General features: G+C 42.2%; 1 protein-coding gene across 1 annotated transcript in view; it reads left to right on the top strand.

Moving 5' to 3' along the window:
* Pdxdc1 (pyridoxal dependent decarboxylase domain containing 1) overlaps window positions 1-12,284 on the top strand; it is a 55,376-nt gene that overhangs the window by 12,708 nt on the left and 30,384 nt on the right. Inside the window, exons 2-7 of the mRNA XM_051168057.1 lie at window positions 600-673; window positions 1,769-1,831; window positions 4,075-4,155; window positions 6,535-6,681; window positions 8,712-8,901; window positions 11,712-11,780. Coding sequence (XP_051024014.1) covers window positions 600-673; window positions 1,769-1,831; window positions 4,075-4,155; window positions 6,535-6,681; window positions 8,712-8,901; window positions 11,712-11,780 — 624 coding nt within the window. The remainder of the gene's footprint in view (window positions 1-599; window positions 674-1,768; window positions 1,832-4,074; window positions 4,156-6,534; window positions 6,682-8,711; window positions 8,902-11,711; window positions 11,781-12,284) is intronic.

Raw genomic sequence — 12,284 nt, forward strand, 5'->3', positions numbered from 1 at the left:
TGTCCTGCTCTGCTCTGCCCGTTTACCCCAGAGTCCACTGGTGAATCTCCTGCGCCTCTGATTTCTCCTCTCACAGTCCCTCTTTCTGTCTGGAAGATCTGCCTTCCACTTCCTGCTCAGCTTTTGGCTGGCAGCTCTTTATTATAGCCAATAGGCAAGAGAGGAAGGATAAATATTTATAAAATATGAGACTGGTGATGAGCCATAGAGATAACAATACCAAGGTCCAGCTAGTATTTAGCTCTTTGTCTGTACAGAATTAACAATTGCATACTGGGACACACCTTCACAAAGTGCGCCCCAACAGGGGATTTTTACTTTGTGTGCTATGCTTTTGTATGTTACAGTAAATCTATGGATTTTATAGTAAATCCAAGGGAAGTGGACCTTCATTTGATTTTCTGAATAAGTTATGCAACAGAGGTAATAGCCTGAGTCAGGCGTGGCAGCTTTATGCCTATAACCCTAGCACTAGAGGAGCTGCAGCAGGGCTGCTATGAGTTCTAGCCTAGGCTACACAGCAAGGTTATATTTTTAGAATAAATAAGAAATTGTAACTGAGGAATGTTAAAATTTTACCTTTTTAAAAAATTTCTTAGATAACAGACCCTACATTAGCTGAAATGGGAAAAAACTTGAAAGAGGCGATGCGGATGCTGGAGACCAGCCAGAGGTGAGCATGTGGGTAGAGGCCACCCTGCGGAGTGTGTCCACCCTGTGGAGTGTGTCCAGCCTGTGGAGTGTGTCCAGCCTGTGGAGTGTGTCCACCCTGTGGAGTGTGTCCAGCCTGTGGGGTGTGTCCAGCCTGTGGAGTGTGTCTACCCTGCGGAGTGTGTCCACCCTGCGGAGTGTGTCCACCCTGTGGAGTGTGTCCACCCTGTGGAGTGTGTCCACCCTGTGGAGTGTGTCTACCCTGCGGAGTGTGTCCACCCTGTGGAGTGTGTCCACCCTGTGGAGTGTGTCCACCCTGTGGAGTGTGTCTACCCTGCGGAGTGTGTCCACCCTGTGGAGTGTGTCCAGCCTGTGGAGTGTGTCCACCCTGCGGAGTGTGTCCACCCTGTGGAGTGTGTCCACCCTGTGGAGTGTGTCCACCCTGTGGAGTGTGTCCACCCTGTGGAGTGCGTCCACCCTGCGGAGTGCATCCACCCTGCGGAGTGCGTCCACCCTGTTGAGTGTGTCCAGCTTGCGGAGTGCGTCCACCCTGTTGAATGTGTCCACCCTGTGGAGTGCGTCCACCCTGCAGAGTGTGTCCACCCTGTTGAGTGTGTCCACCCTGCGGAGTGTGTCCAGCCTGCGGAGTGTGTCCACCCAGTGGAGTGTGTCCACCCTGCGGAGTGCATCCAGCCTGTTTTGAATCTGGTGCTTCTGGTTTCCCATCTCTAGGATGCCATCTTCTGTTGCCTTTAAAGTATTGAGTAGAAGGTGCTTTGCAATGACAGAATTTTGAAATTTTGGGAAGGATCTTTCAGTTCTGCCGCTTCAGAATTTTGCTTACAAAATACGTTGATTTGAATATTTAAACACTTATTAGTATAGGTTCAGTCACATAGGATATCAACTGACCAAGCAGTTGGTTGAAGTGGGTTTTTTATATTCTTTTAATTAAACTGTCAAGTATATCTGGGGTCTAGGGAGCTGAAATAAATGTGTTGAAATCTTCATCAGTCACTAAATGTTCAAGGTAAAGTCTCATGTGTACATGTTCATATGTTAGTAACTTGATTGGCTAAAACAAACAACCACCTTTTTCTTTCCTTTAAACCAGAAGAGTAGAGGAGGAGAATGGGAAGAAGCCAGTATCTGAGGATATCCCAGGGCCTCTCCAAGGCAGGTAAGGATCAGCGCCTTAGTGAGGGTAGGAGGGTTTCTTTTCTTTTTTAAAGATTTATTTGTTTATTATTATGTATACAGTGCTCTGCCTACATATACTCCTGCAGTGCAGAAGAGGGCGTCAGATCACATTATAGATGGTCGTGAGCCACCGTGTGGTTGCTGGGAATTGAACTCAGGACCTCTGGAAGAGCAGATAGTGCTCTTAACCGCTGAGCCATCTCTCCAGCCCTGTAGACTGAGTTTTATTGTGAAAAATATTTTGACTTTTTACAGTTTATACTTTTTATAATATAGTAAATGAGCAGGGCATAGTAGAATATGCCTTTAATCCTACCACCCAGGAGACAGAGGCAGGCAGATCTCTGAGTTCAAAGCCAGCCTTGTCTACATAGGGAGTTCCAGGACAGTCAGGACTACATAGAGAGACCTGTGTCCAAACAAAAAAAAAACAAAAGACAAACAAACAACAGCAAATAATATAGTAAATGCATGGAAAAAAATGTCAGCTTTAATCATTGCTGGAATGATTAATCTGTGCAGCTAAAGCAAATTGATCAAGTCATTGTCGTCTGAACTAGTAATGAAGACAAATAGCTGGCTGTAGTTTTCACAGAATGCCAGTGGTAGACCTGCAGTTAAAGTTCCAGCTCAACTTGCTTGAGACAAGCAATTCTTTTTTAATAGCCAGGAAACTGAACATAGGTCAACAGTACAACTCCCTTAAATTGTTCTTTGACACGAATATAAGTTGTACAAGATTACAAAAGAAAGACATCGAGGAAGAATCACAACCTATAGTAAATATCATCCCTAACACACCCAGATACTGATGTTTTATTCCTTCCTGCTTGTAGCATAAATCTTGCTGCTTTGAAGTCCTGTACTGCTTTCTACCACTCAGAATAGGAAGCAGATCCTGTTTCCTATTCAGGTTGTGAAGGGACAAGGACTTGTTTATTGTCTTAATTATACAAAGTTACATCTGAAATTTTCAGAATGGCAACACATTAAAAACACTGTAACAGGGTCAGAAGTATTTATGGTATTTAGTATTACTAATGTCTAGTGTGTGAGGCAAGTAAGTGCTTTACAGGCACTGCCTGAGTATCTCCTCCCCATTCTATAATGCATAGCATGGCCATTTTGGAGCTCTCAAGGTCACAAGGAAAGGAGCCAAGTGCGCGTCAGCTTTCCTCCCGTACCTTATCTCTTGCAGTCTTAAAGGGTCAGAGCATTTCATGAGCAGCAGTGCCTCGGGGAGGTGGGTTTGGAGTATTGTTTTGATAGTGCTTTTATTTTTTACTACTGTTTTTGTGGTCCTAGGTATTGCATTTAGAATTCATACATTCTAGACAAGTTCTCTTCCACTCCCCACTGTGTCCTTTCAATGCTTCTTTTCTTTTTAAGAGAAAAGTTTTATGAGTCATTTTTGTTTGTTTGTTTGTTTTGGGTGTTTTGTTTTGTTGAGATGGGGTACCTCTGAATGTCCTGGAACTCACTCTGTAGACCAAGGTAGCCTCAAACACAGAGATCCACCTGCCTCTGCCTCCTGAGTGCTGGGTTTAAAGGTGCGTACCACCACTGTCCAGCTAATAATATTCTTATTAATAGAGTATTTTTACATTTTATGCATCACAAATTTCCTTGCTATTTTATACTGTTTTAGTCATTGACATTTTTCTCCTGTTTCCATCTCATATAATAAACAGTTAATATCATATCTTGTATAGAGGTCAGTCTATATTTATACTCTAAGCAAATCACAAATCTTCTAACTTGGATAAGAATTGGAAATAAATTACATGCTTAAGGGTATTGGTTCAAGTGTATAATATTCTCCAGGAAGAAAACAAGATATTAGAGACTTTTTGTTGGTTTTACGACCTTTTGTTGTTCGTACAAAGAATGGCTCTTAAAACATACTTATTAAAAATCCTCTGCTTTTCAAAAATGAAATGATCCTTTATAGAAAGATGGCTAGAGCATGACTGGAAGTATTTTCAAAAATCAAACTCATATTCAGGTCAAAGAATCATAAGTAAAGTTATATAATTTGAAGGTGATTCTTTTTTAATGTATAAACTGCTTCTAAATATTCTTTGTCTTGTAGCTAGATACCAAATGTTTAAAAAGGAAACAACAACAAACCCCTTCAAGTTAGCATGAATGAGAGGGAGTGGTGGGAAACGGAGGGGAGGTGGGTGTGTGTTCTTTCTCCTCCTAACACGTGTTGTTCTGCAGTGGACAAGATATGGTGAGCATCCTCCAGTTAGTTCAAAATCTGATGCATGGAGAGGAAGATGAGGAGCCCCAGAGCACCAGGTAATAAGGAGTGTGGGCAGCTTACCTTCCAAAGTCTGTCCTTGACTGGGTGGTGGCGGCACACACTTTAATCCCAGCACACAGGAGGCAGAGGCAGGTGGATCTCTGTGAGTTTGAGGCCCACGGAGGGAGTTTCAGGACAGCCAGGGCTACACAGAGAAACCCTGTCTCAAAAAACAAAATGAAATGAAAAAAGAAAGTCTGTTCTTGACTCCATTCTCACAGTGGCTCAAGGAATAAATTTCTTTAGGAGTAATTAATTTAGTTAAAAGTTATATTTAGCCGATCACGGCGGTGCATGCCTGTAATCCCAGCCCTCAGGGAAGCTGTGAGGCAGATCGCTGTGAGCTGAAGGCCAGTCTGGTCTACAAAGTAAGTCTAGGACAGCCAAGGCTACACAGAGAAACCCTGTGTGTGAGGGCAGGGGGCAGGATATATTGACATTTTTATATTCTGAAAGTAGATCCTGGCATTTTTATAGTATTAGATCTTCTGAAAAACCATTAGAAGGACTGAAATGCCATGTACTTTTTTATTTTTGCTTTAGCTTGCTAAGAATTACTACAGCTAAATTGATTAGTAGAAGCCTTTATTGTTATTGAATCACCTTTTTAAAAAAATTATTCAACTAGTAAACTTAAATGAATTATATCTTCATTTTGTCTTTTTTTTTCCTGTCAGTAATATATTTTCCATGTTGAAAGGCAGAAGATAAACCAGGCACGATAGTACACATCTGTAATAGCACTCTGGAGACAGAAAGGATTGCAAGCTTGAAGCCAGCATAGGGCTACATAACAAGACAAAAACAAAGTAGAATAAAATTGAGAAGATAAGAAAGGGTATTAAAAACTAGTTTTCTAGGTTGTGGTAGCCTGTATGTGCCCTCAGTTTAATTCCCAGTACTGAAACACACACAGGCCTCCCTCCGTGGTTCTCTTTTGTGGTCATAGGTGGTTGACTGGTTTATTGTTCTTCCGTGGAGAGTTTGTGTTTGTGTGTATAGGCAAAGCATCCACACACACCCTCCAGTACTTAATACTGTGTGCCTTGACTATTGTCATTTAGGTCTTGAGAGTTCATTACATGTCACACAAGGAGCTTTGTCTTTGTTAAGAGCAACTTTATTTTACTTTGAATAGGTAATTAGAATTTTGTGCATTTTATTTCATGTTCCTATTTTACATTGCTGAGCCAGTAACTTTAAGCATGTGTGTTTGAGCAAGTGTCTTTGGGGAGTAAGCATAGAAGTAGGATGCTGGGTGCATTTGAAATTTCAGTAGAGCCAAATACTGTTCCTAGGACATAAGCCAGACCGTAGGCTCATGGGCCGAGTGTGAGGAGACTTTCCCCACACCTTTGCTGCCATGGTGTTAGCAAACTTAAAGATGGTTGATAAGTGATGAGTGAGAAATGTAAATGAGGTATTGCAGTGTAATTTTGTTGTTGCTGTTGTTTTGGTTTTCGTTTTTGGTTTTTTTGAGAGAAGGTTTCTCTGTGTAGCCTTGGCTGTCCTAGACTCACTTTGTAGACCAGGCCGGGCTCGAACTCACAGTGATCCACCTGCCTCTTCCTCCCCAGTGCTGGGATTAAAGGCGTGCGCCACCACACCCATCTTCAGTGTGGTTTTTTTTTTTTTAATGAACTAAATTCTGTCTTTTTGTATGTTAAGACTTAATTGGTACTGGAGGTGTAGCTCAGTGGTAGAATACTTGCCTCCCAAGGGCAAGGTCTCAAGTTCAAGCTTTAGAACCTTTTAAAAATGAGTATGTGTACATGTCTGTGTGAGTGTATGCTACATATGTGTGGGCGTCTGTGGAATCTGTCACCCTACAGCTGAGCTATATCACCTGTCCTCTGCAGTTCATTATGATTATCATTTTTTATGTGTATGGGTGTCTTGCCTTCATGTATGTTTGTGCACCACTTGTATGCCTGGTGCCTGCAGAGACCAGAAGTGTGTGTAGGATCCTTGGGGCAGGAGTTACCAATGGTTGTGACCCACCTTAGGGGTGCTGGGAACAGAATTGGGCCCTCTTTGAGAGTAGCTAGTGATCTTAAAATTTCTGAGCCATCTTTCCAGACCTCCTCCACAGCTTTAAAGACTGATATTTAGCTATATTTTAAGATAACTTAAGAACCATTTTCGTTGTCAGTAAAGATAAGGATATTTATCTCTTAGGACTCAATTTTAAGAGCATTTTTCTTCCCAAACTTTCAGCATCTCATAGACTTTTTTTTTTTTCTGAATTTCCCTGTAAGACATGAAGTAAACTGAAAGTCCGCCAGTTTTCTGTGAAATACTGTTTAAATTTTTTTTACTTTTCTATGTATTGACGATAATTCATTTTTAATACTCTATTGAATTTTGATGAACAGAATCCAGAATATTGGAGAACAAGGTCACATGGCGTTGTTGGGTCATAGTCTGGGTGCTTATATTTCAACTCTGGACAAAGAGAAGCTGAGAAAACTTACAACCAGGATACTTTCAGACACTACCTTATGGCTACGCCGGATTTTCAGGTAAAGACACTTATGAGAAAGAAAGAAAAGACATTGATGAACCAGGTTTTGTTGCAGTTGTCTTTTTAGGATTCATTTATTTAGTGGTAAACACATTATGAGAGATGTTTTTGTTTGATTGATTTTAGGTTTACTTATTTGTTTGTGGCAGAGTCTCTATGTAGCCTGGCTGTCCTGGAACTTGCTGTGTAGACCAGGCTGGCCTCATCTCAGAGAGATCTGTCTTCCTCTTCCTACCAAGTGCGGGATTAAGGCTTGTACCACTACACCTGGCTCTACTACTTTTTTTTAAAATGTATACGAGTATTTTAACTACATATATTGATATGCACCACATGTGTACAGTGCCCAAGGAGGCCAAAAGAGGCCATCAAATCCCCTGAAGCAGGAGCTACAGATAATTATGAGCCGCATGTGGGTGAAAGAGCAGCCAGTGCTCTTAACTGACAAGCCTCCTCTCCAGCTGCCTGTACAAGTTCCTGGTAAAGATGAGTCAGAATCAGGTTGTGATGAATGTTACTGTGGTGCTCTATATGGATTCAACTCTTCCTTGGAGGGTATTGTCCTCTATTAAGTGGGGACAGCATAGATAACTATTTCGTTTGAAGTTATTTCATTTGAGTATTAAATGAGCATGTTAATGCTTCATTTATCTCAGCTGTCTTAGTGCTGAAACTCATAACCACCATGTCCGCCTGTAACGTTAGCCTTCATGTGACACAAGCGAGACCCACTGCCTGCAGGCTTTCTCCTTCTTCATTTTCAGTCTTTGTTTCCACTGTTTCTGCTCATTCTGTTTCTGAAGTTAAGTGTGGATAACCCACACCTGTAGTGAGTGAGTAGCCATCCATTGAAAATGAAGCGGGTTCCTCGCTGTGTCTGTCCTCTCTGTCTGATATAGGATATTGTCTATGGGAAAAGAATTGTTTTCATGCCGGTTGTGGTGGCGCACACCAGTAGGATTTGCTAAAGGAGGCAGAGGCAGGAGGATCACGAGTTCGAGGCCAGCCTGGACTACACATTTAAGTGTCCATCAGTAGAAGAATGGATAAAGAAACTGTGGTACATATACACTATGGAATACTACTCAGCTATTAAAAACAAGGAATTCCCGAAATTTGTGGATAAATGGATTGGGCTAGAAATGATCATAATGAGTGAGTTAATCCAGAAGCAGAAAGAATCAAATGGTATATACTCACTTATATTTGCATAACTAGCCCAAGGGGCATGTCCCACGAAAGCCTTCACTTTCCAGGAAACTGGGACAGAGGGGAGGGCATCCTATTGGGACTCTAAATGAGAGACGCATGGGAGAATAGCAAAATAAAAGGATACAGAGGGTCCTAGAAATCTACAAGTAGAACAATATGATAGGCAGATTTGGGCCCAGGGGTCCCGCTCAAACTAAGGCACCAGCCAAGGACAATACAGGTGGCAAACTTTAAACCCCTTCCCAGATCTAGCCAATGGTCAGAACATTCTCCACAGTTGAGTGGAGAGTGGGATATGACTTTCTCACGTACTCTGGTGCCTCACATTTGAACATGTCCCCTGGAGGGGGAGACCTGGTGGCACTCAGAGGAAGGACAGCAGGTTGCCAAGAAGAGACTTGATACCCTATGAGAATATACAGGGGCAGGTAATCCCCCTCAGTAACAGTCATAGGGGAGGAGAATAAGGGGAAAAGGGGAGGGAGGGAAGAGTGGGAGGATACAAGGGATGGGATAACCATTGAGATGTAACAAGAATAAATTAATAAAAAAAATTGTTTTCATGATTTTATACTACTGAAAAAAAATCAGAATTAACTGGGAGTACAGTAATATGCAGCTGGAGAGGTAGCTGTTCAGTTAAGAGCACTGGCTGTCCACAACCACCTATAACTCCAGTTCTGGAGAGCTGATGATTCTTCTGGCCACTTTGGGTCCTGCATGCATGTGTACATACATACATGCAGGCAAACTCATAAAATAAAATCTTGTAAAAAATTTAAAAAGAGTACATTAACATCTGAGGTCTCTTACTAGGTATGAAAATGGATGTGCTTATTTCCATGAGGAAGAGAGGGAAGGACTTGCTAAGATCTGTAGGCTTGCCATTCATTCTCGCTATGAAGACTTTGTAGTGGATGGATTCAACGCATTATATAACAAAAAGCCTGTTGTATATCTTAGTGCTGCTGCTAGACCTGGCCTGGGCCAATACCTTTGTAATCAGGTAATGTAAAACACAGGTGGTTGTTGTTTTTAACCACCCCCCCCCTTTTTTTCCGTGTGTGTGTGTGTGTGTGTATGTATGTATGTATGAATGCATATTTTTTAAAAATATTTTATTTAGTTTTAATCTATGTGAATTGGTGTGAAAGTGTCAGATCTTGGAGTTACAGACTGTTGTGAGCTGCCATGTGGGTGCTGGGAATTGAACCCGGGTCCTTTGGAAGAGCAGGCAGTGCTCTTAACCACTGAGCCATCTCTCCAGCCCCAGTGTATGCGTATTTTTGTATGTCTGTGTCGGTAGGCACATATGTGTTTATGGAGGCCCAGGGTTGGTGTCAGGAGGCACCCTCCAATATTTCATCTTGTTCATTGAATCAGGGTCTCTCAGTCAAGCCCAGTGCTTACTCTGCAGATTCCCTGTCTCTGCCTTCCAGGACTGGAATTACAAGTGGAGGACTACTCCCACCTGGCATTTAGGTGGGTTTATGTGAGTCCAAACTATAGTCCTTACACTATGTATCAAGTACTTTACCTCCGAGCCATCTCTCCAGTCCCAAAGATAGATAAACTATTTTGTTTTATTTTTATTTATGTGTATTTGTGCTTGCCTGCACGTCTGTATCTGTACCACATTTATACAAGTTCCCAGAGACCAGAAGAGGAAGTCACATGGCCTGGAACTGGCTGTCAGGAACCAAACTCAGATCAGCAAGTGCTCTTCTTACTTAAGCCGTCTCTCCAGCTCCCAAAGATAGATATTGTACAGGAGCTGTGTCATGTAGTTTGTCTTTGCTTTGTACAGCTCGAGTTCAAACTGAAGGCTTCACACATGTTCAGCAGGGCTGTACATATTGAGTGACACCTGCAGCCTAATGCTTTATCTTTTAAACTTTAAAAAGAGGCATTTTATTTACGTGTGTGTGTGCGTGTGTATCGCCACATGTGTCTGTGGAGGCCTAGAGCTGAGTTGCAGGTGTTTGTAAGCACCTGATATGGGTGCTGGAAACCAAATCCTCAGCAAGTATTTCTAACCAGTGAACCATCTCACAAGCCTGTTTTTTTAAACATTTAAAGCATATAGATGCATTTCTCTAGCTGCTGTTTGTATCAAGTTGAAATACATGTATTTGTTATTGTGCAAACAGTTCAGCCCTGTGGGCTGGCGGGATGACTCCGTGGGTAAAAGCACTCGCTGCATAAGCCTGATGGCCTGAGTTTATTTACTGGAACCCACGTAAGAAATCCCGGTACACTGGCATGCTCCTGTACCCCAGCATGCAGTGTGACATGGAGACAGGGACTTGCTCAGAGGCTCACAGGCCAGTTAACTTGGAGTTTGTAGCATGACATAAAGCAGAAAAGAGATGATGCCCCAGCAAGGGAAAGGAGAGAACTGACTGTCAAAAGTTGCCGTCTGACGACTGTGGCATATGTATATTCCCAGTCCCCAATAAAAACTTAAGAAACTCCACCAGCCTACACTGCATAGTGTTACTGTATCTCAAAATGAATGTTACTGAATTTAGAAATAATGTCTCACACAACTTGTTGGTGGTACACCAATTCTAGAATTTGGAAAGTAGAGGCAGGACTGCCCCCCACCCCCACCCCATGGGAGCCACCATACTCAACTAACTTTTCAGATAAAATCTTAGCATGCGTATGGCCCAGGCTGGTTTCAAACTCACTTTGTAGCTCAAGATGGGTGGCTCTAAACTGGCCATCTTCTTTCCTCAGCCTCCCAAGTGCTAGGATTTTAGGCTTTTGGCACCATACCCAGACCATTTTTGAAGTGGACCTTTGTTTTGCTTTGGTTTTAGTACTTTAAGGAAGGAATGAGGTGTAGCCCAGTAGCAGAGCACTTACCCTAGCATCCGTAAGGCCCTGAGTTCAATCCCTGGCACAGCCAAAGGAAAAGATACCGCAAAAAGTCCTTTCTAGAGGAAATGTGTAAATGAAGCACTAAACTGTACTTTATTTTTATGTTGCAGCTGTTTATAGTTCCTAAAACTCCATGTGTTTAGAAACTAAACATTAAGAATATATAATTAATTTGACAACTTTCTCCATTCATGGCATTGACTTTGCTTCTTTTTTTTTTTTTTTTTTAAGATTTATTTATTATTACATATAGTGTTCTGCCTGCATGTATGCCTACACACCAGAAGAGGGCACCAGATGTCATTATAGATGGTTAGGAGCTACCCTGTGGGTGCTGGGAATTGAACTCAGTACTTCTGGAAGAGCAGCCAGTGCTCTTAACAGCTGAGCCATCTCTCCAGCCGGACTTTGTTTCTTTTAAGCAATATACTTCTGCTAATCCATATTTCTTAGTTTTTAGGGTAGAAGGACCCATAAGTAAGGTACTGTTCTCGGAATGACGGGGGGAAGACTCTCAGGCTACCCTTCTCACCTCAGAGTGCAGTGTGCTTAGTAGTGTCTTTGTTTGGAAGACTCCTTTTTGTCATATTCTAGAATATCATTTAGAGAGGTTTAGATTGTGTCCTCTTACAAATTGTTAAATCACCTTTTGAGAGTGAGAGTTTAACTTTGCAGATGTATTTATTAACATGTATTTATAAAACTTGAGTTCTTGATGGGGAAAGATTTTTTTTTTAAGTCTTAAAAGCAGAGTCTCACTGTGTAGCGCCGGCTGACTTCATGCATGTGATCCTCTGGCCTCAGTAATAAGATAGCAGACACACCACTACACCCTCACCAAGGTTTCTGCTTTTAAAGGGTAGTTTGTAGTTTGTCTTTGTTGCTCAGTCTCTCTCAGCCGTAAGTGAACAGTGTTTTTTTTTTTTGCAGCTTGGCTTACCCTTTCCCTGCCTGTGTCGCGTGCCCTGTAACACTATGTTTGGATCCCAGCATCAGATGGTGAGTTCTCTCTTTGGTTTAGTATAGAATTGGATTTTGAAACCATGTCTTTGTTTTATCTGAGATTCTGTTTGCTGGCCTCCAGATGTTAGTAGCTGATCCACTTACTGCTCAGTCCTCCCCGTGCTGCAGCGTGTGCTTTCATATTGACTGAAGGCCGGCCTGGGAAGCGCTAAAGGACCCTTACATTGCTCTGTCACCTGCTGCTTTTGGGGTAGTGGGACGGGGGTGGGTTTGGTGCTCGGGCCCCTGAGTATGTTGAGTACATACTTTCCCCAGTCCTCTCATCATTATGCATTCCAGTCAAGCACGAGAAGTTTCTAAAAGCTCAAACGAACATTTACTATTATTATAGAAGTAGGCTTTTAAAATAAGGATTTCAGCTGGGTGTGGTGGTGCTCACCTTTAATCCCAGTATTGGGGAGGCGGAGGCAGGCAGATCTCTGTGAATTTGAAGCATAAACATTTTGTCCAGGTAGTATACAATGGTTTTAAAGTACTTTT

Source organism: Acomys russatus, chromosome 25 (assembly GCF_903995435.1).
Source record: "Acomys russatus chromosome 25, mAcoRus1.1, whole genome shotgun sequence".
Classification (NCBI taxonomy): domain Eukaryota; kingdom Metazoa; phylum Chordata; class Mammalia; order Rodentia; family Muridae; genus Acomys; species Acomys russatus.